This window comes from Bactrocera dorsalis, chromosome 5 (assembly GCF_023373825.1).
Source record: "Bactrocera dorsalis isolate Fly_Bdor chromosome 5, ASM2337382v1, whole genome shotgun sequence".
In the NCBI taxonomy this organism is placed as follows: domain Eukaryota; kingdom Metazoa; phylum Arthropoda; class Insecta; order Diptera; family Tephritidae; genus Bactrocera; species Bactrocera dorsalis.
Genome location: NC_064307.1, coordinates 64,247,803 through 64,275,001, shown reverse-complemented (window position 1 = coordinate 64,275,001; position 27,199 = coordinate 64,247,803). Strand labels below are relative to the sequence as shown.

Below are 27,199 nucleotides of genomic sequence, written 5' to 3'. Positions count from 1 at the left end.
CTGTATTTCACAAAGCATGTGTGTTTTTTGTAACAACAATAATTGTTTGCGCATTTTAGCTTCACTTTATGTGCATAAATATCGAGAGATTTTTTTTAATAATTCGTTGAAAATTTGTTAATTAATTTAATTTTTTTAAATTCATTATTTAATATATATATCTTTTTAATTCAAATAGACGCCCCGCGTCTATTGTTGAACTTCGCTCCTAAATTTTTTTTATAATTTATATACAAATTAAATATTCAGTTTATGGACGTGTATGATTGCTCTTTACCAACTTATTTTATTTCATTGTTGTTGTTGTTGTTGTTTTATTTTTTATTAATTAAACATACATATACATACGTAAAAACTACATACATACTTTTGCCTTTTTATACTAACACATAAAAAATGTATTATTAATTAACTATATTTTGATTATGATTTTGCTGTTTTGTCTTTTTTTTGTTAGTACATACTTTCGTTTTATTATTTTCAAGTAATTTTTGTATTATTAAATTTTAGTTCTTTTCTATTAAAATTTCTTTGAGCTACGAACTAAAAAAAATACATATTAGCAACAGTCCCTGTACTTCAACTATCACTATTATTGGTATTATTACTGTGTGGCGAAGTTGTGGAATTTATGGTATTTGAAAAAGTATCAGCTGTTGTTTCGCTTTTTTGTGTCTGTTGTGACGTTTCTGCTGTCTCATTTAAAGCAGCCGCAATTTCACCATTGAACTGCAATAGGCAACCTAATGCACCGAAATAGCCTTCGTGTTCGAGGAACAGCGCCTTGAGTGTGCCATTTGACCAGAATTCCATGGCGTAGGCGAGTAGTTTCATTGAAATCGGATTCACACGCAAAAAGTTGCCCACAAATACGACCTGAAAATAAAGCGTGATAGAAAAATTAATTATATATATTTAGTTGCAAAGTCAAATTTGATTAATAATAGCTTGAAAGAAAAAACGTTAACTACGGTTGCACCGAAGCTAGAATACGGATCACTTAATTCTTAATCTTAAATAAAAAATAAATAAAAAATTTTTCCATACAAGAACTTGATTATGGTTTTTCAATTTGTATGGTAGCTATATCTTATAGTGGTCCGATCTGAACATTTTGTGGGTAAATTATACCGTTGTCTTGGGCAATAATTCATGCAAAATTTCGTGAAGATATCTTCTCAAATAAAATATTTTTCCATACAAGAATTTGATTTGAGTCGTTCAATTTGTATGGCAGCTATATGATATAGTGATTCGGTCTTAAAAATTTGTGCGGAGATTGTACCGTTGCCTTGGGCACTAATCCATGCCAAATTTCGTGACGATATCTTGACAAATAAAATAGTTTTCCATACAAGAACTTGATTTTGATCGTCCATTTTGTATGGCAGTTAAATGTTATAGCGATCCGATATAGGCAGTTCTGACAAATAAGCAACTTCTTCGAGAGAAAAGGACGGATACAAATTTTCAGAGCAATATCTCAAAACTGAGCGCGTAGTACACGCATAAAAAGAGTACATGGAAGGACATGGGTAAATATTATATTATTGGATCTCCGAAGTATCTTTCTGTATCTTACAAACTTAATGGTATACTTAATATAGGTTATAAAAAATCTTACCTTGTCCATTTTCTCATTCAGCGCACACATGCGTGCAATTGAACCAATATTATTGGTGATTGTTACCAATGTGGCGTTGGCCAAATCCTCACGTGACACGGATGAGCGTTTATCCTTAATGTGCATTTGTCCAAAACTATAAATAAATAACATTGAGTTGAATAGTAGTATTGTCCATGCAAACGCAAATATCTTTTTTTAATACCTTGACGCCACTAAATCTCCCGTTAAGCCAAAGCGATCATAATCGCCGCCGTAAATATCACGCACCAGTTTATCCACTTTACGATTGTCACCCTTTGTTGCGAGCTGTATAGCTTCCTCGAATGAATTGCAGCCGGTTAGTAAGCAACAGAGGCCAAGGAATGTACCACCACCCAAACTGTGAAGAATTAGAAAGAGTATTTTATAAATATCCTATATTGGCGAAAATTGTTGTAAATTCAACTTATAAATGTCAAAATAATAAACAAAATAATTCAAGGTACCTTGTGCCTGAGACACGCTTATAGTTGTCTGGTCCATATACAGCCAATATCGACACACCCGAGCCGACATTAACCAATATGAAGGGATATGGTTTGGAGAAATCAAAAGCGCGCTTTTCACTTTTCCTGCAAGACAAAAATAAATATGAAAATAATTAAAGTAAAGCAAACAAAGCAGAAATAATACTGACTACTCACATAATATCACGGGCATTCTCATAGAAATAGCACTCTGTGGGATTTTGCACCTCGGCAAAGAGTATGCCTTTGATGAGCGTGTCGAGTTCATCGAATTTGGCGAGTTTCATGTTGACTTGCTGTAGTGAAGAGAAAATAAAAATTTAATATTATGTAAAAAAGTTTAATATTATTTAAAAAAGTTTAAAATTTTTTTAAAAAGTTCATAATAACAAACGTTGATATTCTGAAGATACCAAAAAGAGAGTATGTTGTTCTATTTGCAACAACAAAAACACTCTTTCACCAACAGTGTGAAAATTTTTGTGCACACTCACCTGCCGGAATTCATTCTCAAATTTGAATGCACCACCACCCGTTGCACAAACGGTGGTCACCAGTTCGGCCATGCCCTTTTGTTTGGCCAACAGGAGGAAATTGCTCATGTCAGTGGTTTGGAAGCGGATGAAATGCAATGAGCCACGGCGTTTGCGTATCTCAACATTGTCCATCTGCAAAAAGGAAAGAAAAAGTCTTTTTATAAGTGCTCATTCATTTTTTGCTCTTCGCTTTGTTGTTTTTTGTTTGACAAGAGTTGTGTAAAGTGTCATTCGGTTGCAGCGTGCAAGGTCAAGTGCTGACATTGGAGCATAAATACAAAAAAACGAACTGGTATAGACAAATTTACATATGTATGTAGATCCTATATGCGTTCATACACATACACACACTCACTTACGTATGTGCATTGTTTGTCGTTTCGTATCAGCGCGCATGAGCTTAGGTATAATGAACATTCAATTCAAATTAATGCAATGCATAAATCAATAAAGAGATTGTGGATTGTGATTAGCTAAGAGTTGAGCTTTTTCTTTCAAGCTTGAAATTGTTAAGTTCAGCATCGAGCGACGGAAGGTGACCGATATAAATCTGACGATTGTATTGCAGCTTCGAATATGCTTAGCAAATGGCGAGTATGGCTATATATAATATAGCATATAGTATACATATACATATATGTACACAAATGAAAATTTATGGGGATCAACAAAGATTTTTTAAACGAATATCATGCATTTGATAGAAAGAAATCTAGAAAAATCTAGTTTTGCGATATTTTTTCAAGTGAGAATATTATTTTTAAAGTTGAGATGAATAAAAGGGAAATGAGGTTAAATGAGGTGAAATGTGTTTAACCTCACAACCTTGAGCTTCGAAAATAGTTATATGAAATTAACAATTTTGTTAGGTTTTGCTACACAATTTAGCTATAGGGTAGACGAACAGACGGTTGTTGGTGTAGTAGCGGCAAAAAAAAAACATAACCTCGAAAATTCAGAGGAATGCTTCCGTCAAAAAATTTTAGGTATATAGCTGTCCTGCATAAGCTCTCTGCAGAAAAAAAATTTTAAGCTCTTAGGAATTATCAAGCAATTGTAGAAAAATTAAGCAAGTGCATAAAAATATCAAAAAAAATTTATATATTGAATATTCTCCGAAAATTATAGTCATCCGAAAAATAGTTTCGGCGAAACATATGAGCGTATTTGTAAGAATTTGTCAGCTTAGTGTAATCAGTTTCCAAAACTTAAAACTCTTTTTTTCTCGAAACACTGCCTTCAGATTTGTTGAGCAAATTTTTTTCGAAGCTGCTGTACCAATCAAATTAAATTTATCACACGACCTTAGATATATTTGTAACATAATGATGAAAGGTGGCCAATTTTTGATAATAATTTCGATTTTTTAAGACACTCTGAATTGTAGAAACCTTTTAACGGTAATTTTATTTTTGCAATTTTAAGCAGAGAAATCGTATATCGTTTCTTGGCATTCTGGTAGTCGAAAATCATTGTTTAACAGACGTTAACACGACGCTGTTTTTGGAAAAAATTTAGTGATTTTAGAACCAATCGTGCTTTACATTTTTTTAGGCGCAAATGATCATTCAAAATGGTTTTTACTGATCCTTCCGATATTCCAACGATGCTAGAAAGATCTCTGACTGTTTTAATCGTCGATTCTCAAGCACTAATTCATTTATTTTATTGACGTGTTGATCATCAGTTGATGTTAAAGGCCGTCCTGGACGTGGTTCGCAGTGAACGCGTTTTCGACCTTCTTTGAATAATTTTTACCAATCAGAAAAATGTCACTGACAGTCAAAATAAAAAAAAATCGACGAATGGGGTTTCGCGGGAAAATTTACTTTTTATCTTACTATTTTTTGCCCACAGTATTTCCATTTAGCATGCTCTGCAATTTCGTGCTCAAAAACTTGCAGCTTGTTTTAACTTCGAAATATTGTGTGTTTTTAAATGTATTCGGCCAGTAGCAGAGTCAAAGATGTTAATTAAAACATTTAATTACGATAATTGTGGATAAGCAAACGTAACTAAGACAAGAAAGAATATAAAAAAATTTAAAATTGCCTGGTAACAGGGAAATTGCATACATACATATATGCATATGTAAAAATAGCAAATATGTATAAATGTATGCAAATATGGTAGACGTATTTTAAAAAATTTTACATACTATATATATTTGTACATAGGGTATGTATTCTTACATATAGTGTAGGTATATACATATAAATGTGGAAATGCATAACGATTGTATCACTGTATATAATTATAAGGATACGCATAAAATACAATACATCTAATGGCATCAATGGGTCGTATATACATATGCCCATATTTAGACGTACTCAAAAGGAAGGGAAATCATATTTTCTGATTATATTGTATTTAAAGAATGGAATGCTCAAGATAAAAAAATTTAACCACAATTAGTATGTGTTTGACAACTGTTTGCTTACGACGCGAAGGGTTTGTGTGGTGATTTTTACCATGAAAAACAATTACACAACGAGTTTGCTTGAAATTTTGTGCTCCCAATAGAATTGAGGTTACGAAAGAGTATAAAGTATTCAGAAGATTTTTGGTTAAAGTTGCTTTGCTGGCATGAGCGAAATTTCAGAGGATCTCAACAGCACTTAGGAATTGACTCAACACATTTTGGTTAATTTTTTGGTTATGAAACGTGTAAATGCTAGACTCGTACCAAAAGGTATGTATATTTTGCAAAAACGGCATCGAGTAGAAGAGAATCAGTTGTAAACGACCGGATTTGTAGACGGAAAATTCATTGATTTTTACTACGATAATGCGCCATCACTTTCCATAAAGATTGTGACTGACTTTTTGACCAAACACGAAACGAGGGTCATTGCATTCTCCAGATTTGGCCCTCTGTGATTTTTTTCTGTTTTCGTTACCGAAAAATGTGCTTCAATTAATAAAAATCGTCAAATTTCTGCTGTTGTAAACAAACAGCTGGCAAAAATACACTAACGGAGTTTAAACTTCACACGAACATAAAAAAGGGTGCTACCAATATAGCAAGATTTTTTTTTAGCAAATCGGTTTGTGCGTGCAATTTACATTAAATGTGATCTCGAGTGTAATGAGGTGATGTATATGTGGGTATATTTATTAATAAAATTATATTTTTTATCTTTAAAATTAATTAAATATTTCTTTAAATAGCGCTGTAAATTTGGGGAAAATCAGCACTGAAAATGTGCGTATTTATTATAATTTTTTTTTGTTAACAGTAAAAAAGAGTGAATTGTTTCTACACGTTAGCGATTCGTAAAGGTCAAAACTGATAAAATCAGTAAAAAAAAAACTTTAGCACTGACATAACCTAAAAATAAAAAAAATGTATAAGTTCTGCTGCTAAGTAATAAAATTGCTTCGGCAAAAAACCCATAAACAAACCTAAACGCTCATTTAAAAAATAAATAAATTAGTGCGCACATAGTTTAGGCAAAAAAAAAGTTATAAAAGCACCTTACGAAATGCGTTAAACACAAGGGTTATAAGGGTTATTGTATTTACCATAGGCAAATTTATTCAATTTTATTTATTTTTCACCACTTTAATGGGCATGGCATTAGGGGCATGAGTACAAAAAAATATTTCCACGTGCGTCAGTAATATACAACAACAAAAAGTAAATAATGCTCTTAATAATAATGCACTGTAAATGTCAATAGGCAAAGTAATAATGACAAAAACAACAAAGAGATTTGCTAAATTAGCATGTGAATGCGTGTGGAGAGTGTAAATAAAATAAAAAATAAATGTACAAACAAGTTGTGATGAAATTGACTACGACAAATGTAAAAATTGGCCAAGAAAAAAGACGCATTACACAATTATTTATTTTTAATTAAGTAATTAGCGTTTAAGTTATTAAATTAAATATTTTTCCTTACACGGCAACGAATTTTTAACTTACTTTATGTTATTTTTATACTAGTAGATCTGCATAAATAGCTACATATGGTATTGGACAGGGGCCTAACACTAGCCAGGCACGGTGCCTGCTGGCAGCCAGCTTCCTCTACAGTCACCTTGTGACTTCCGAATCACATCACATGGAGGAGCGATAGTCACCTAAGCACTGGCCATGCATGGTGCCTGCTTTGCTTATATAGCCGACTGGCAGCCAGCTTCCCGCGAATTTACCGCGTGATTTTCAAATCACATAACATCACGGCGCGGCAGTCAGCTAAGCACTGGCCATGCAGGGTGCCTGCTTTGCTTATATAGCCGACTGGCCGCCAGCTTCCTGCGAATTTACCGCGCGATTTTCAAATCACATAACATCACGGCGCGGCAGTCAGCTAAGCACTGGCCATGCATGGTGCCTGCTTTGCTTATATAGCCGACTGGCCGCCAGCTTCTCACGAATTTACCGCGCGACTTTCAAATCATATAACATCACGGCGCGGGAGTCAGCTAAGCACTGGCCATGCATGGTGCCTGCTTTGCTTATATAGCTGTCTGGCCGCCAGCTTCCTGCGAATTTACCGCGTGACTTTCAAATCACATAACATCACGGCGCGGCAGTCGCCTAAGCACTGGCCAGGCATGGTGCCTGCTTTGCTTATATAGCCGACTGGCAGCCAGCTTCTCACGAATTTACCGCGTGACTTTCAAATCACATAACATCACGACGCGAAAGTCACCTTTGCACTGGACAGGCATGGTGCCTGCTATGCCTATATAAGCGCGAGAATCACCTCTGCACTGGCTAGACACGTAGCCTGCGTTACTTTTAATGAGTGAGATGGCAGCCAATTTCCCGTGAGGTCACCTCATGACTTTTAAATCACATCACATCGCGGCGTGCCTGCTTTTCTCGTAGAGGTCATCTGCCAACCAGCTTTATTATTCACTTCGGACTACTATAGCTTATAGCTTCCATACAAATTCGCCGATCCAAATCAAGTTCGGGTTGCGGAAACTTTTTTATTTGACATGATATTTTCACGAAATTTGGAACAGATTATGGTCAGCGGCAACGATCATTTTATACTTGGGCTTTATGCTTGACAAAACCCCGTTTGTCAAATTTTTTAACACACAATTCTTTTTCAAAAATTTTATTTATTTTTCTAATAAAACATAAATTACGAATTTATGTATATTGACATACTCGTACGTATGCAAGGAGAAACCCTCAGAATAATAATAAAAAAAAATACCGAAATTCCACATTTTGGCTTCAATTCATGACCAACCTCTAAAATAAACACGCTTTGGCACATGTAAGTAAGTCTAGTTCAACTACAAAGTCAATGACTTCAAATAATACAATAGAAAGTGATATGTTTAGCTTGAAGCGGAAGCAGCCAACCTTTTTGGACTGTTATATGGCGCTAATAACTAAGTAAATATTACTTATGCGAAAATGACAGTGTGTAAAATAAAGCACTACGCCTCACTACTACACTCACCTGTAAATGTGTATCACGATGTCCGGTTTTGCCATATGCGGAATTTTTGGTCAAATAACGACGTATATTTCGTAGAATTTCAGCCTCTTGATCCTGTTCATCGGGTGTTATATCCTTTGGTTCAAAGTAGACTAGCTTTGTAAGTGTACCGCCGATATCCATGCCGAACCAAGGCATAGCTGTAATTACAAGATAACAATGAACGAATGTTAGTAACGGTACTATAGTGTAATTATATTTAAACATATATGAAATCTATGAAAGACAACATAAATATGAATAATTATTGTGGTACATATAACGGGTTTGCATATATTAATGTTTCGACAGTTTGGCTAGGAATGTATTATTTTACAATAATTAATGCGATGTCTACACTATGTCCTTCGTTTGCAAACTGCAATGTCAAACGAACGTCAACATATTGCTATTTTTAGCACTTTGATGGGCAATCAAGCAATTTATAACATTTTTTTTACAATTTGTCATAACATATGTTAGATAAGTTAACAGTATTGACATTTAAAATAAATGTTTAGTGAGGCATAAAGTAATATGCAGCTGTAATTTGAAATTTGAACCGTTTAAATTGCGATAAAAATAAAAAATTAAACAGCAATTGCCAGTTTATATGCTCGTTAGAAGTGGGAAGTAACAAATTAAATATTTATTTAAATAAATAGTAAAAAAAGGAATAATATACATATAACACATATGTTTTTAGTGTAATAAAAAAGCTGTGTATAATATATTAATGCATGGCAACTACAAAAAAAAATTATTAAAAGGTTTTACCGACTTTTTTTGTTTTTTATTGAGACTTAAGCAAGCTTTGAATTTATGTACGAATGTTTTTAATATAATTATAAATAATCGATATTATTAATATTACACATGACTAGTGTCATATTCATTAATATAAATAGCTTAATCGGATATTTAATTAATATTCCTTTTTTTTTATAATAACGATCGACAAACTTCCGTTTAACCGGTACGAATGTTCCGTAAATACTATATTCTATATATTACACATACATATGTATAATCTTTGACAGATATAGCATAGTAAAAAACTGTATTAATGACTACATATGTAAATAAGTAAACAAAAAACTGTCAAATAGTAATTGTTAAATATTCTTTATGCTGAGAAAACAGCTGATGTTGTCAAATTACTGAGTGCGGATAAAATATGGTGATCGGTATAAAAAGTATAAAACCAGGAGCACGACAGAAGAGGCACTTTTGAAATTGCGTTTATTAAATCATAATTTCCTTGATAAATGTAAATAAATATTGAAATGACATTTAGAATGACATGACATTTTATTTCATAAACGCCACGCCTTGTAAATATTTATTAGGCAACAGTTAAAACTATCAAGAGTGATTGTTTTAGTATTTGAATTGATAAGTGAAAAGTAAAATATTGGCTGACACGAGTATGATTAACGCAACATCAGTAATTTCCAGTTTATTGCTGAATCATGTTGTAATCTACACTTTGAAGGGAATGGCAGCACTACATAAATATAATATAGAGATTATTATTGGACAAAAAAGAAGACAACTGAGGAATTTTAATATGTAATATATAATAACAATAACAATATTTCTATTACGAGTATTAACAGTCAGCCTCGAAATCCAAAGCAGAATAACTCTTGACAACAGGTGCTGCTTCGGAGAAGTAAGGTCCTCTCGACGACGAACACTCTACAAGTCGCTCATCATTCCTATCCTGCCATATAGTGAAGAGCCATGGACGATGACAACATCTGGTGAGTCGACGTTAGGAGTTTTCGAGAGAAAGGTTCTGCGGAAGATTTATGGTTTTTTGCGCACTGGCCACGGCGAATGCCACACTCAATGGAACGATAAGCTGTTTGAGATATGCGACGACATTGTCATAGTTCAGCGAATTAAAAAACAGCGACTACGCTAGCTAGGCCATGTCGTCGGAATGGATGAAAACACTCCAGCGCTGAAAGTATTCGAAGCAGTACCCGAACTGTGAAGGAGAGGAAGACCTCTATTCTGCTAGAAAAGCGAAGTGGAGAAGGACCACTCTACACTTGAAATCTCTAATTGGCGCCACATCGCGAAAAGAAGAAACGACTGGCCCGCTGTGGCTAACTTGGCTATAACCGCGTAAGCGGTGTCTACTCCAGTAAAGAAGAAGAAGAATCCGGTACAAGGATCCGACTGCAAAAACAGATCGATTCGGCAAGAAGAGTCTCGATAAAGCTGAATTTTTTCAAAAAGAGTACCATAAACAGGTCTTTTTAGACATGCTTGATCATTATAACTGTCGATGATACATGGGCTTATGAGTTTAACATGCAAACAAGTCAACAATCATCGGAACAGAACCCATTTTCAGTCGATCGAAGAGACAAATTCGCTGGAGGAGCTGAAGGCCATTCCAAAAAGTGCCTATGAAGTGTTTCGAAAACTGAAAAAATCGTTGGTGTAAGTGTACTACATATGGTGGAAATTACTTTGAAGGCGACAAGAGAAATATTGATTAATAAATAAATATTCTGCCTTTTATTTATAATTTCCGGTTACTTTTTTGTCACAATGTACTCTTTTATAATTAAAGAAATGCATGAAAAAACGGATTTATATAAATAAGTTTTTAAAAATTAGCGACATTTGTAAAGCAATAACTGGAAATGTCACTGAAAGCCGCTGTTAAAATCAAAACATAACCTCAAACTTAAGAATTTTATTATCAGAACTAATAAAAAAATTTTATATTGCATAAATCGAAAAAAATAAACATAAAAAACGTATTTTTATAAATTATTAAAAAAAACTGTTAAAATGAAAACATAACCTCAAACTTTGAAATTTTCTTATCAAAACTACGAAAAAAAATATAATACATCAATAAATAATAAATAATAAACATATAAAAATATGTGAAATATCAACTAGCGATAGGTATAAAATCAGTACTAACAAAAATCACCTGTGCGTAAAAGTTCCAAAGCAGCTTCTAAATGCATTTTGCGCTGCGTTCACTATTTTCTAAGATTCAAAATTATATTTATTTCACATATACATTAAAATAATATGCATATATATATATAGATTTGCATAACATTCGAGGAAATTCCGAAAACACTTCCTTTGTAGCAAAGCCGCGAGAAACACAAACAAACAGACGGCTGTGCGAATGAGCGCGCGCAATTATAGTATGTATAACTTATCAATAGATGATCGTTAGATTAGCCGACAGGCGATTATAAAGCGTAGACGTAAAATGCGCGGATTTATAGAAATTAAATTTATAAATGCAATAAAAGCAATAAAAGCAGCGCATATGCAACTCGCTGCCAACAACAACGATACGTTTCATACGCAGCAAATGAATATTTGAGGTTAGCGGCGCTTTGTGTAAAAGTATTTGAGTTAAACACAACAAATTTTCCAGTCCATTTGCAACGAAACAACAAATCACAGACAAATAATTAAAGAAAAAAGTTATTTAAAATTGACATTTATTTTTATTTTAGGTTATAAACATTTCTAAAAAAATAAAGAACACTTAATGTGGCACAGCTTTTGTACGCGGTCAGCGACAATTGACAACTAAAATGTATTAGCAGTATGGCAAAAGCACAGCGCTTGCTTTTTCACTAAATACAGTGTTGTGCACATAAATGTGTATGTGTACATGTACATATATGATAAACGCGACCACACGTAAGGGCAATGGACAGTAAATATCAACTACGATATGTACATATTTATATTACGTACATACATACATATGTATGTTGTCTTTTTAATGGCCAACCTGTTAGCAATTAAAGAACTCTATTAAATACGGACTAAAGTAGAAAGGCAGTAAATCGCACAATGGTGAAAAGTGCAGCACTTGGAGATATGATGGATATATAGTATACATATATACATATACATAAGTATATACACCTATATGGTATATATAGTTGTATTGCAAGCGTATTGGCATTTTGATAATGAAATGTTGATAAGGTTTCTTATCAAATCAATGATTGAATTAGAAGAAGCAGCAAAATAACTAGTTATTAGACGCTACAAGGGAATACAAATTGTATATGCAATAAAAACAGTAATAAAAGACTTATTGCTGTATACGCAATATGGACTTGTCAACAATAAATTACATAAAATAAGAAAATCGGCTACACTGAAGCTGTAATACCCTGCACAGGTGCATTTCTTATAGCTAAAATGTTATAAAACAAGTAACAACGTTAAATTCGGTTGCATTGAATCTTTCATAATATTCTCAAAAAAAAAAATCATACAAGTACTTGAGTTATAACAGTCAGTTTGTATGGCAGCTATAGGCTATAGTGGTCCGATCTGAACAATATTTTCGGAGAATGTAAAATATTATTTAACAATAATCCATGAGAAATTTCGTGAATATATCTTGTAAAATAAAAAAGTTTTCCATATAAGGACTTGAGTTTTAACAGTCGGTTTGTATGGCAGCTTTATGTTATAGTTGTCCGATCTGAACAATTTGTTCGGAGAAAGTACCATAGTCTTTAACAATAATCTATGACAAATTTTGTGAAGATACCTTGCAAAATAAAAAAAATTTCCATACAAGGACTTGAGTTTTATCGATGAGTTTATATGGCAGCTATATGTTATAGTGGTCCGATTTGAGCAATATGTTCGGAGAATGTAAAATAGTATTTAACAATAATCCATGAAAAATTCCATGAAGATATCTTGCAAAATAAAAAAGTTTTCCATACAAGGACTTGAGTTTTATCGATGAGTTTATATGGCAGCTGTAGGCTATTTTGTCGTTGAAATTTGCCATCCGAGTTATACATTTAGATCTAAATAAATTTCAGTCAAATGACCCTTAATAACACATTTATTTTCATCGACACTGTACACATATGTATCTACGTACAAAACAAAGTAGCAACACATGTGCAATGATCTTAGGCATATCAGCATTTGTCAGCAAAATTAAATACACAAATATTATTTAATGAGAGAAAAAAGAAGAAGAGAGTGTCAAAGTTCGGATTACGGATCTGATTAGCATTAATTAAAATTTATATAGTAATAATATATTAATTCATCTCAACCGAAAACCATTTGCTAAATAATGTAGTAGCTTGAATTAGGTATAGGGTGCCTTTTTTAGAGTTCTTAAAAAGCTTTTAGAGTGACAGCTGTCAAAGTTAACTCATATGTATGTTAGGTATTTATATTAGGTAGAATTTGGGGAATAATGTTTAAACGAAAACTCGAAGTCTACACGACAACTTAAAGATACTACACATAAATTGAAGAATAGACACATTCTACAGTTAAAGAGTATGTAAATATGCAATATTTTCAGATAATAATGGTACGCATGCGTGCTGACCGGATTGCATAAAGAAATTGGGCTATAAATTAGTTAGAATTTTCGAATTCGAAATACGACCGAATCTAAGTAAATATACCACAGTCAAGCCCATAAGGTTCCATGAAGCCTTTATGTGGTGGAGGGCTCTAGAAAATACCACACTTGCAAAGAAACTCGAAAGCGTTCCACTCCAGCCATGGCATTTAACGCCATCTTGCTTATTTTGCCCGTAGACATCGTGGGAAGGTGTATGGCTGCGAAAGTTGCCATCAGACTCAGGAAGTCTGAGTTCCTTAAAGAACACGTGTCTGAATACTCGGGAATCCTCACTCACTTTGATTTCATATTGGATCACTTGGATCATGGATCGGAAGCCGTTAGAAGAGAGGGGCAGTGAGCTTCTTTATGGATGGGCGGAAGATTGGTGAAGGGGTTTACTGTCAGGAGATTTTTTTGATTTTTTTTCAGACTTCCAATAGCATCAAATATCTTTGAGTTAACACTGGCATGGGTGCCAGGCCACAGCGGAATCGCAGGAAACTGTAAAGCTGATGAACTAGCAAGAAAAGTCAGTATGAGCTCAAGCCCCAAGGTCGATCGCAAGAATTCTAGTGATCTCTTTAGCCTCAGTCAGTTGTAAGGCTAGCCTCTAACTAGTTTTGGAGCTTTTAACAGACCATTGCCCTATTGGCGTCCACCCAGTAAGGCTATGAATCCTACCAGACGCCATCTGCAGAAGCTGTATGAAAGAAGATGAGATGGAAACAACGGCTGTGCAAATTTGTATTTGCTACTAAACGTTTTGCTAATTTAACACAGGAGTTCAGTTCTTTTTTTCTATGGCCTCACAAAGGACTACATATAGGAGCCCTCTAACCTAACCTATGTAAATGAACTATCCGGGCTCCATTTCAAAAGAGACAACTGAACGATCGAAATTAAGTTCTTGTAAGGAATATTTTGTGTTTGTGAATGGGATTATAGCTAGAATCGACGTTCAACGATCCTAATAAATTATAAGAAGAAATTCAACTGTCAATTACCTAAAATTATAGAATAAAAAATATGTTTTAACATATTTACATACATAAGTATGTTGTGAAAATTTTAACATGCAATTTTTAATACAAATCCATTTATTTTAAATTGGGGGGAAATTTAGATTTTCAAATCGCACTCCAAGGGTAGGAAAACGAATGTAGATGCATTCAGTAAATTATTATTATAATTTTTCCTCAATATTTCATAAGATTTTTACATCTCATTTCCTCTCTTACTCAGCACAATTTATGTACATATGTATATACTCGTACTACTATATGCAAGCATTACTGATGACGTGCTTTGTTAATGTGGTAATACTGCGTACGTCAATGTAGAATTTAATATGGCTCCATAACTATGAAATGCTATGACTAAAACTATTGCTTTATTCATACAGATATTGACAGACTTGTGTACGCCTAATAAATATTTTGTATTATTTTCTTACACAACAACCGTTATCTTCAAACGTACAAAGTTTTAACACCTTTATGTAAATAATTGTGCGCGGGTATAAAAATATTGAATGTGTGATAAGTGCTTTACGGCCACTCTGTACTTTGATACAGAAAGCAATAAATTTATTTGCATAACTGATTTTTTTCGCATGATATCTTAATAGCTATAAATATTTTGAACAAGTTATTTTTTAATAACTAATAAAAAATCACTGTAAATACAAATTTCACCAATGAAGAGAAATACTATTAAAAATATGTATCTTAATGTTCTTTGAAAATGTGTAAAGATACGAGTATAGCAAAATTTAATGTTTGATAAGTGCTTTACGACCACTCTGTACTTTGATACTGAGAGCAATAAAAACATTTGCATAACTGATTTTTTTCGCATGCTAGTTTAATGCTTATAAATATTTTTTAACAAGTTATTTTTTAGCAATTACCAAAAAATAGCTGTAAAATACAAATTTCATGAAGAGAAATACTATTAAAAATATATTAATGTTCGATGAAAATGTGTGCGTGCACACGCTGTGTTATTGTTTATTATGATTCGTTGTTGTATACATATAATGCATGACTTTTAAAATTTCGGCTAAAATCAAATTCGCAAAATTCGTTGTTTACAAGTATTCTCAGACTCAGACTGCTGATAATCAAATGAAGTGATGGAAAAAATAAACAAGATGGAAAATTTCATTCAGCAAGAGCAAATTGTAGTGCTGGGCAAATCAAAGCTTCCGCCAGTGCAATGATTCATATTGAGTTTTGTTTAAATTATCATTCCGGCACACGCGTTCAGGCGATGGCTGCGTGTTGCTGTGAATACAAATACAAATAATCATACGATTACTGGAATAGCACTTATAATCTTTCTTTCAGCTTATTTGGCAAATTTGCATGAAACACTGTTGATTTGAGAAGTGTCTATATAAATAATTGCAAGAGGAATTTAACTTTGATCATACCAATGCTTTACTGTAATAAATAGGAGCATTAAATCAATTTCAATATTTTTCTTAAATTTTTCTTTTATAAAATTAATAACCTTTTTTTTTTAATTTCTAATGGTTTTATTACAACGTTAAATATTATAAACGGTAGTTGAAGTATTAGGAAAGTTGCATTTTCAGGTTATCTAGCAAGCAATAGATGCAAAAATTAAAATTTTAAAACTGCGATAGTGAAATTTCATGAGTTTTCTTTATTTAAATATGGAAAGATGAGTTCATTACACTTTGATTTAAGATTGAAATCTTCAATCAGAACTCAAAACTTAAAAATTTGTCAATAAAAGCGGTTCCTTCCAAATTTATGTTCTACCGCCTAAGGATATGCTACAAAAATGCGCTAATATTCCAAAAGAAGCAAGAAAAGTCCCCGAGGCTGTTTTCTCTAGATCATAGTAAATTCAACAATAGGAAGTGGTGCCATTCGATTGGAAAAGAACCACTGAAGCTAAGTGATTCACCCAGATATCAGAGAAGTAGAAGAGACAAACGGTAACTGTTATGGAAAACGTTGAAGAACGTTGTTTTGAAAATGCATTTTTATATGTCAGACCATATTTTTATTAAGCAATATTCACAAAACCAAGACGTGTCGCCCAAGGTTGTTTACGCTGTTGATTTAAAAAAAAAATATGAAAAAGACATGTTCTGAATTTATTTCGATCCTTAACTGGTCAGAAAGGGTATCTTTTTTAATTTTTAAACCGAATAGAAACACAGAATACAGGACTGAATATGATTATAAATAAAATTCGAAATTCGAATTATTTCGAAAGCACTTATTTCAATGATTTAAGGGTCAGATATTTTATATTCACACATACATGCCTGAAAAAACCCGTTTCAATTCGATTTCGTCAATAGTGGATGTTGATGAAATTCGAAAATAATTTCGAAAGCACTTATTTCGATCCTTTAGTTGGCACAAATTGAATCTTTTTAAATTTCTAGCCGAATAGGAAAACAGAACACAGGCCTGAAGTGAAAATCATTTCAATTCGATTACCACACAGCTGGTTGTTAAACTCGAAAACGCTTTCGAAAGCACTTATTTCGCTGCTAAAAGGAGAGCTTGGGTCAATCATTTTATATTATTAAGTTTTAAATCAAATTTGAAAAAAGAAAAAGTTAAAATTTCGACATAAGTAATCGTGGCGAAATTTCAAAAATGCTCTTATGTTATAGATTTTTTTAAACGCTTTCTTTCCTTTCTTCTATTAATTAACAAAATTTTGTTTTAAATTTCCATGTTCAAGTTCAACCAGATTATAGAATAGCTACAGACACCGAGTCGATGGCTTATCAGCAAATACTGACCTTTGTTCGGCAGGGGAAAGGCATTGGCTGGCGAGCGGAACGTGCCATGCAGTGTACACATGAAAATTGAAATTTCATGAGAGACAAATGAATTTTAAAACGCATTGCTTAATAATATATATACATACATACATACATATATGTTTGTATATAAATCTGTGTATCAAAATTTTTTGAATTAAGTGCAGTGGACCTTTGCAATGCACTCAAGTAGCGCAGACAGTTCAACGTCTTAAAGTAGGCGCGTTGTTGTATTTGTTTTAATTTTTTCATTTCTTTTTTTATTTTGATATTTTTTTTTCAAATAAAACTCACACATAAATTCATCAAGTTCACCGCTCAGCTGCTGCGCTGTCCGCCCATTTTCACACTCAACATTCGACGACGTTGAGACGCGTTCCAAGGCATCCGCCCAATGTTGTGAACGATTGTCGGTGGCCGTTGATGAGTCATTGTTGCTATCCAAATGATTGCGCTTATCAGCCGGCAACTCAGCGTCGCATTCGTATTCTGGTTGCTGTGTGGAATCGGCCAGCTGTTGCTTCTGCTGTTGTTTGGCTGCTGAAAATTTCCATGAAGCACGCCAAGAGTTGCGTTTGGTGAGCACGGCTGGCGCTGTGCCATTTGTGGGCGACGGTGATTTCTTATCACTGCCGCCGCATATTTTCGGCGCAATGCTGTAGTTGTGCAATTTGAAAATTTTCAAATTTACGGAATATTTCGAATCTTTCGCGGGCACTTTCATTTTGTAGTTAAAACTAAGCACTTTTTGTTGAATAAAATTTAAAAATAGTTATTTTTATTTAATTATAAATAGCAGCTACGTTGTGGAGTGTAGCCGTTTGGTAGAAAAATATCACAGTGAAAATTTTTGGAATCAATTTTTATTATTTTTAATTTAATATTGAGTAGTTTTTGCGCATTTTAAATGCAATCTAATATCATGAAAAATATTTTTATGCGAATTTTTGTATTTAACAAGTTTTCGGTTATTTTTTTTATTACTTTTAAATAAGTTTTTATTATTTTTAATTTAATTGTTTTTGTTGTAAAAATATTTTTATTCGAATTTTTGTATTTAACAAGTTTTTGGTTATTTTTATTGTTTTGGAATAAACTTTTACTATTTTTATTTAATATTTTTTAGTTTTTTACTTGCATTGAGTAGTTTTTGCACATTTTAAATGCAAATTTTTGTTGTGAAAATATTATTTTTATTCGTTTCTTCTTATTAAATAAATTTTTGGTTATTTTTATTTTTACTGCGCCAGATGAAAAACATTTTTTTGAATTTTCAAACTTTTTTTTGGAATTTTTTTAAATGCTTTGGAATTTTAAAATATTGTTTGGAATTTTAAAATATTTTTTGGAATATTAAAAATTTTTTGAAACTTAAATTTTCTAGAATGTTCAAATTTTTTTTATAAACTATTTAAATTTTTTGGAATTTTTGTATATTTTACTTTTCAATATTTTCCGTATCTCTTCAATTATCCTTTAATGCAAATCCTTTCACAAGCTGCATATGCTTGTTTGTTATTGTGTTGTTTTGATACTAGACTTTCACAAAATATTTAAAGGAAAATTTTCGCCAACTTTGCGCAACGTTTTGCGCGATCTATGTTGTTCCAGCGTTTCAAATGCCACTTATGCTTTATTACATGTTATGTTAGCGGTTGAGTGTGGCGATTTCTTTTATTCGCAATTTCTTTCGCTCAAAGTCACACCATTTGAAACACGTTTGTCTGTTCAACCACAAATGGCTTAATGGAAACGTAAAGACGACTGTTCGCGAGCGCGCGTGCTGAACATTTGAATGCGCAACGATCATGACATGGCTGGGTAAGCCGGGCACGCTTCAAGTAACTACACACAATATACATATAAACATATGCATAGGTATAAACAATTTACATATTTATATGTAGGCTTATATATGCAAATGCATACATTGACTTATATACATTTTTAGTTATTCAAATGCCTGCAAACATACACACATACTTACATATGTACACATAAGGTAAAAGTGTGAGATTAAGCAAGCAGACGAAAGAGCGTGAGCGCCCAGCAAAAGTGAGCTGATTTTACATGTCGCTTTTTTGTATACTAAACTCTGGATATGGATTATGCATGTTGAGGCTTGTTGTTTCGTAGGTTCTTCCTCACAATTTTTTTGTTTTACGCTCTTCTATAGGTAGCAGCAATTTTTCGTACGTTTATTTTCCTACACATACATGCACTTACACTTACGTAAATACACAACAAATTATGTATGCATGTTTACTTTTCTACTTGCTCACCTTTGAGGTGATCGGGTTTTACGAAGTTATTGTATGAACAATAAAGATGTTGGAGTTAATGACACAATTGTGCACTGGTTCGGTGCGACCTGAGATCGCAGCGTTGTTTCCGAGTACATGAATAACGAAATATACGAAAACATAAAAAGAGTATCGGCACGGTTAAAGTAAAGGTAGTATTTGGGATAAAATTTATGTATGTATGAGAGTATATGCAGGCGTTTGCTGTGAATATGCAAGCTGCTTGAAAATATTTAAAAATTGTCGAGTAATAATAGTACTTCCTCAAATTTTTGCAGGTGCGTGAGTCTAAACAGGTTTTTGGGAAGTTATGATACCGTTATGTTGTACTATAGTGATGTTTGTACATATTTAGTCAAAAGGTTAGGTTAGGTTAGTTCACTCAAACTTGCAAAAACACTCAAAATCGTAGGTTTATATGTAAACTCCAATATAGTGCTTTATGATTATATGGCATATTTTGAGGTTAGAAAAAAATTCAAAGAGATGAATGCAGGTGATGAGGGTGTTGGTATACAGTATTGGGCAAAACATATGCTGTTTTCAGAAAATTATTTTTCAAAAAACTCAAAAACTTAATTTAAAAAAATTTCAGAAAAAAATTTAAAAGTTTTCGGATTTTTTTTTTTTAATTAATAACAAATACTACCAAAATAAATTTCAGTATAAAATATTAAAAAAAAAACACACACAAATAACTCCAATGCAAAACTTCCAATGTAAAAAATTTCAGAAAAAAATACAACATTTTCAGATTATTGTTTTCCAATAAATAAAAAAACGAGAAACTTTAAGTTAAAAAACATAAATAATTTCAAAACAGCTTCCAAAAGATTTCGGAAATAAATTAAGGTGTTCAGATTTATTTTTCCAAAAAAATTAAAAGCAAAAACTTCCAAAAAATTTACAAATTTTATGAAAACAAAAAATTAAAAAGTTTTCAGTTTTTTTGAAATATCTCAAAAAACTTCCAGAAAATTTAAAAACTTTCAGAAAAAAAAATTTTAAGTTTTCTGATTATTTTTTCAAAAAAATTAAAAACAGAAACTACCCAAAAATTTTTCAGTATAAAATATTAAAAAAAAAAAAACACAAATAACTCCAAAGCAAGACTTTCAATGTAAAAAATTTCAGAAAAAATATTACAAAATTTACAACTTTTTTTAAATAGTTTTTTAAAGAAAAAAAATTTCAAAAAAAATTAAAAAGTTTTCAGATATTTGTTTTGAAATAACTGAAAAAACACTTTGAAAAACTTTAAGAATAATATTAAAAATTTATAAAAACTCAAATAATTCCGAAACAAAGCTTCCAAAAAGTTTCGGAAAAAACATTAAAAAGTTTTCAGATTTTATTATTTTTTTTTGAACAGCTGATCTAGGAAGACTTGTTTGGTTAAAATTGTCCTAAATTTTTTGGAATAGTTTTTGTTTAGTGATGGAAGATGGAAAATTGCATATTCATGGTCTAAAAAGAATGAACCAGCTCAAACCACTTCAAAAGTTGATAGTCACCAAAAAAAGGTCATGTTGTCTATTTGGTAGGAATTCAGAGGGATTGTTTTTTGAGATTTTTTTGACAATACCACAATTGATTCTGAAATGTATTATGAACAGCAGGACGAATTGAGTTATGCACTCAAACAGCCGAGTCAAGAATATATCAATGGAAAAGGTGTTGTGTTCCAGAACGTTAGTATGAGATCTCATACAATGTTTGAATAATTTTGAAAGTATTGCAACTCGAATCCAAAGTTAATTAGGTGCTTATATTTCAACGATTAACATCCGCATGTAAACTTTGACCTAAAATACTTTAACAAGATAAGAAAGACACGCCGTCGCCGGCATTTTTGGCTTTCATGCAAGCATTAAAGAAATACACGTGAAAATCAGCCAAAATAAATGCATTATTTTGAACTCTAACATTGGGCTTATCAAAAGCATGAACAATATTGCTCGGATGTAGGTGTGGAATAAATTATAAGTAAAGAAAAATATTTGTTACTAAGCTATTTGAGTTATTTTAAAAAATTCCGCTTCGGCTAACGAAATGCAAAACACAAATATTATAAATTTTTTTTGAAAAAAAAAAATGCTTACTATTTTTTGCAGCATACATTAAGACAAAAAAGTACACGGAAATTGATGCGATCCGTTTCCACTGCAGCCATTCAACAAGAATTAGATGCAAAAAACAATTCTTCAAGATCACTGTTTACAAGTAAGTATAATAAAATTACATTGATAATCAAATTTAAAATCGTAACAACTTAGGCTATTGTTATCGATTTATTTTTTTCTTTATTAAATTTTTTTTTTTTTTTTTATTCGACTATTATATGTATACATATATTAAACATTTAATGAAACAATTCAAAATACTTTTTTTACCAAAATTGCTGAGTTATTGTTTACCATAAAACCGTCTGGTAAAATTGATACGAAATAATCTCTATCAAGGTCAGCAATAATTAAATATTCATTTTCTTTTTAATATAATAATTTACACTGTAAAAAGTTTGTGTATGAAAAAATATTTGTGAAAATTATAAAATTATAACTTTTGCAATTGAATTTCTTAAAATTTATAAAATTTGCAATAACTTTATCTAAGCGCTCTAGAGCACCAGCAATGCGAACTGTAGCGTGCAAAAATCATACGATACGGCTGCTCGTTTAATATGTTTACATACGAACTATCGAACGCAGATTTCTATACAAACACATGAACAAACAAATTAATATACTGAGTGTTGGCTAATCAACGAAAGTTGCTCACATATTGAACGTCGATTGGGTTGCTCTCTTCAGCTTTTTACTCATATTCCTGCTTTCATGACCGATAGTTTTTTTTCGGCGCGTGTCCGAAGTGCGATAATACCGAATTAACATGTGTTTATATGCTAAATATTTCAATAAAATAAGCATAAAGCATTCAGGTATGTAGATTTTCAAAGTTACGCAGGTTATTAGCAAATAGCTTAGTTTGCATAAAAAATTAAATTTTTGAGGGATTATTGACTGACATATGTAGATATTGTATAAAAGAAAGTAATTCTTGTGAACTATATACATACTTACGTACAAACTAATTCCAATCAGAAACCTCTACCAAGTAATAATTTTTGAATTTATTTTTGAGAATTCGATGGAATGAATCCAAAAATCTCCATAAGAAAACTTGACATACCTCTTTGATTTAAACTAAAATAGATGAAAATCTGTAACTAAAATTGTTACAAGATATAAATCGAACTTCAAAATAAATTAAGGACAATAATTTTTTAACCCAGGCTTAATTTTGTCCTTAAATAGAACCCGCGTTCATTTTCCTTGCCTGCATTTAGGCGCATATAAATATAAAATTCTATATTAATGAAAGAATTGTCTGAAATGTATGTGCGTGCATACAACAAACGCATTTATTAGCTCGCATTTAAGGGTGAATAGGGTTTTTAAATTCTCTTTTAATTTCTTTTAAGACGATGACGAATGTTTGGTTATTTTTTCCTTTAAGTGTTCCCAAAAGATTAAAAATTTAAATATAGAATAGCTCTACGTTTATAATTTAACTACCATGTATGTATGTATATCATAAGCTAGTGTTTACTTCTATATCTGAATATTTCCATAATATAAACATATATATTTAAGAAAATGTGAATGATACATACTTTTTAAATGCTTACCTTTAGCCAATTGTGATCTGAGCATTTTTTCGTCTTGCATGCCGTTAAAATTAGCCAATAAGATTGTTGATCTATCCGCCCAAACCTTTTACAGAACCGGCGTGTGGCGATATTTATAATGTAAATGTAACAACACTATTTAGGCATGTAATGTATGTATGTATAACCCACACTGATGACGTCGTAGCTCAATGGGCGAGCGAACGAATACCACACTTTATTTGTTGACGGATTACGTATGTACGTTGGTAATGACTAAAGATTTCACAAAACAAATCACCGTAATCACAAGTTCAATGAGAAAATCTTGAATGTAAATAATCGCGCACAACACACTAGCGATACGTTGTATATAGAAGCTATTTTAATATGGCATACATTCGATAGCAATTTCTTCTACGTAATAAATTGACGCCAGAGTGTTATCAATCGTGACAAAATGATTCAGCGCGGCGTTTTATTGCTTTCATGTATCACCAGTCAAGTAGTTTTCTATTTGCGTTTATTTAGTTTTCTTGTTGCTTCACATTGATTGTCTTGGCGGTGACAGGCCTTCGAAGTGCGTCTGTTTACGAGCAAAAACAAGGATTCTGTAGATCTGCCGATACAAGTAAAAATACTGTTTCAAGGTTATGTCCTTCTGTTGAAATTGATCAGCCGAAGCAGCACCTTCTCGAAAGATTTTTATATATAGGCTCTATTTACACATATATTTTAAGTTTTTCTTATTGCTTGATGAAAAACTTTCACACAAATTTCACGTTTTAACTCGCACCCACGAATTTTCCAATGAAAGGAAGACACACGATGACAATTGACCCTACAATTGACAGCAATCAGTTGGTTATATTTTTGTTTGTATCGTTATTTTATTGAGTTAGGTTGTGTTCATTGCACTTTGTTATCTGCTTATTATTTTACAGATACATGAAGTTATTACTTCTCATTGGTATTATTGGTATCTTTCAATTAGATTTGTGACTTTTCATAAAATAATTATTGTTAAATATAGTTAGTTCATTTGTAAATATGTATGTATTTTTATAATTGTATCAAAAAAAAAAAATAAAATTTGGTAGTTTGAAATCGTTAAAAGTACTAAAATATTTTTAGACCTAGAATTGCAACTCTGTATATTTGAAAGGAGATACGTCAGTTGAGCAACATTAAAAATAGACGAGTGAACATAATTGAATCAAGGTAGAGGAATTGAATTGAATACAATAATAAACAAAGCGCAATTAACCAAATCATTGAAGTAAATTTTTAAAATAAGTTAGCATTATTCCAGTCAAATGTTTTCCTCCACACCAATACGTGCATCAACTAAGGATCAGAATGCCAATAACAGCGGTTCAAGCAATGGACTTGACAATTCTATAGAAAACAGGAATACCTTTCCATATCCACCTTGTTGGAATAATGATGTTCGAATGATTGCACTATTGGCACCATTTCGTATACGGGAACTCAATCCAGAACACTACGATTCAAAATTAAAGTTTTGGGAAGATATGATAGCGTTGTATTGTGAGCACACAGGCACTAGCTGCTTTTGCAAACGCGACCTACAGCACACATTTACGCGTGGTAATCGAATACCCTCCGGTTTGGACACAGTTTTTAGCGAAATGTTGCACGCCAAGAAAATACGCACACGTGCAGATTTTGAATATGATCCTGAAAATACATGGAGCGGTTGGGCGATGAATAATTTTGTAAAACTTCCAATATCATGGGGTTGGCAAACATTAAAGAGCAGAATAGGGCTGCAGTCAGAGAATCAAGCAAACTGGCTAGAATATGTCCACTTAGACGTTATGAAGGTTAGTGAATATTATTAATATACTTGTGTGCTTATTTACATATACATACATTAATTTTATTGTAGAAATTTTGTAAACAATTGCAACAAAGTGTGTTGCAAGAACATCAGGGTGAACTGCTGCATTATGAAAACTTTAGAGAACTTTCGAGCGCAGTTTTGGCGCTTAAAGAGGATTGCCTACTTTTATGTTTGCACGTGTTGCATTGTCAAAGAAAAATTGGAGTTGAGTACAAACTAGGCGAAAAAGAGCAACAAATTCATTTGATCAAAATACCTGGTGAGTACACCATGCAACTAGGTTTGAAAATTGAAATTTTAAAATTAACATTTCCAGCAAAAACTGATACAAACATTGAAATCACTGAGACTGATCGTGCCGTGCACAACCTTAAAATGACACAAGCCAGTTTGTTGAAACAGTTGGAAAAATTGGAAGAAGACATAAAGGAAAATGCGGAAAAAGCACGCCAATATATAAAAGAGAACAAACGACAATTGGCTAAGACTTACTTGCGAAAGAAACAATTATTGGAGAAAAATCATGGTGGGTTACAAACAAATTTGATTTCGAAAAATTATTTATTTGCAATGTTTTTATTATAGAAAAACGTAGCATAGCTTTACACAATATAGAATCGCTTATAACTAGCGTGGATGAGGCACAAAGTCATGGACAAATACTCGATGCTTATAAGATCGGTTCAAAGGCATTACAAAAAGCACTTAATGACTCTGGCTTGAAATATGACAATGTCGATGAAGTTATCGCCGAGGTGCGTGACACTATGGAGACACATCAAGAGTTACAAGATACCTTGGCTAATGCGGGACTATCAGATATTGCCGCCGGTGGCGCAGATGCCAATGATAATGATGCTTTGGAACGCGAACTACAACAAATACTCGGCCAAACGGGTCAAACGCCCATAAAGCCTACAAATGAAAACGCAAATATAAGCAAGTCTGCAGCCAGCGGCGTGCCTAAACCACAAATAACCGATGCAGAACTTTTGGCTATGTTAGCGGGTCTGGAAGTTGAAGACGGTTCACCCAGAAAAAGCGAGGCGAGCGTAAGCACTGCTGTTGCTGAATAAGTGTTACCATAGTTAATGAGTCGCCATTAGAGTTAAAAGACCTTACTGAATTTAGTTATCTGCTTTAATATAAGGGTGAATGTTTTGAAAACGTATATGTTGTAGAAAAATTAAACTTTGTCAAAATAAAAGCATATTTATTTAAATTTTCATTTTATGTTTATTTGCTCAAAATGAAGAAGTACATTAAAACTCTTTGCTCACTTAAAATTTTTTTGTTTGTGTACAAAAGACCTACGCAGTTAACACACTTCATTAGTATGATTTTATACTTAAATATATTGTAATCGAAAATTATTATTTTAACTTTAAATGTCATACGCGTAGGTTTACTATAGATTCATTTTATTTTTATTTTTTTATTCAGTTAATACATGTATATTTAACGTTTGAATAGGTTATAAGATTTATTATGGTCAAATTTATTTATTTTTTTTTTTACAAAATTCATTGAAAATCAGAATATGTGTTTAATTATTTTTATTTAATAAAAATTTATGGTATTAATAAAAAGTTAATGCGACGACGAAGAATATGTTTGTAGAATCTTTGACAAAAAATTTGAAGACCAAAATGTAGTAAATTTTTTATCATTATACTTGATATAAGAAATTGCAATTTATTTGATTAATTTCGTATTTTTTTAGAGGTAAAAGTCTCATAGCGAAAATTATTATGAAAAAATGTATTAATTATTGCAGTATACATAAGTATCAGCTGATCATCCACAGAAAAACAACAGTGTCGCAATATTGGTGTAGTTGTTTACTTGCTCGAACATGTCCGATGCTTTGTGTGCTCTTAACTTGCACTTCCTTATGTTTAGCAATAAAAAGTATTTAAGAGTGTGCGTATAAAACTAGAAAATATTTAGAAACATTTTAAGATGAATTTATTGGCTCCAAAATTTTTACTTGAAGTACGAAATATATTATTTACAAATTTT

At 32.2% G+C, this 27,199-nt stretch overlaps 2 protein-coding genes across 8 annotated transcripts; one reads left to right on the top strand and one right to left on the bottom strand.

Moving 5' to 3' along the window:
• Positions 1–162: 162 nt before the first annotated feature.
• LOC105227904 (pantothenate kinase 3) lies at positions 163–24,141 on the bottom strand. Of its 5 annotated transcripts, none has more exons than XM_011207452.4 (8): positions 23,317–24,141; positions 8,105–8,283; positions 2,628–2,801; positions 2,311–2,429; positions 2,113–2,238; positions 1,830–2,006; positions 1,625–1,760; positions 163–876 (listed from the first exon to the last, which is right to left on the bottom strand). In XM_011207452.4, exons 1-8 carry the CDS (start codon positions 23,369–23,371, stop codon positions 580–582), a joined length of 1,263 nt encoding a protein of 420 aa, XP_011205754.1. In that variant the 5' UTR covers positions 23,372–24,141; the 3' UTR covers positions 163–579. The 5 variants fall into 5 exon arrangements, with proteins under 5 accessions (XP_011205754.1, XP_011205756.1, XP_011205753.2 ...); XM_011207454.4 differs by having other exon boundaries at positions 23,332–24,140; XM_011207451.4 differs by lacking the exon at positions 23,317–24,141 and adding an exon at positions 17,632–19,137.
• Positions 20,945–26,405, top strand: LOC105227903 (charged multivesicular body protein 7). Of its 3 annotated transcripts, none has more exons than XM_029550911.2 (5): positions 20,945–21,863; positions 24,623–25,157; positions 25,223–25,436; positions 25,494–25,703; positions 25,763–26,405. In XM_029550911.2, the coding sequence occupies exons 2-5, from the start codon at positions 24,627–24,629 to the stop codon at positions 26,251–26,253; spliced, it is 1,446 nt and encodes a 481-aa protein (XP_029406771.2). In that variant the 5' UTR covers positions 20,945–21,863; positions 24,623–24,626; the 3' UTR covers positions 26,254–26,405. The 3 variants fall into 3 exon arrangements, with proteins under 3 accessions (XP_029406771.2, XP_011205752.2, XP_049314113.1); XM_011207450.4 differs by lacking the exon at positions 20,945–21,863 and adding an exon at positions 22,437–22,581; XM_049458156.1 differs by lacking the exon at positions 20,945–21,863 and adding an exon at positions 24,445–24,531.
• The last annotated feature ends 794 nt before the right edge of the window (positions 26,406–27,199 follow it).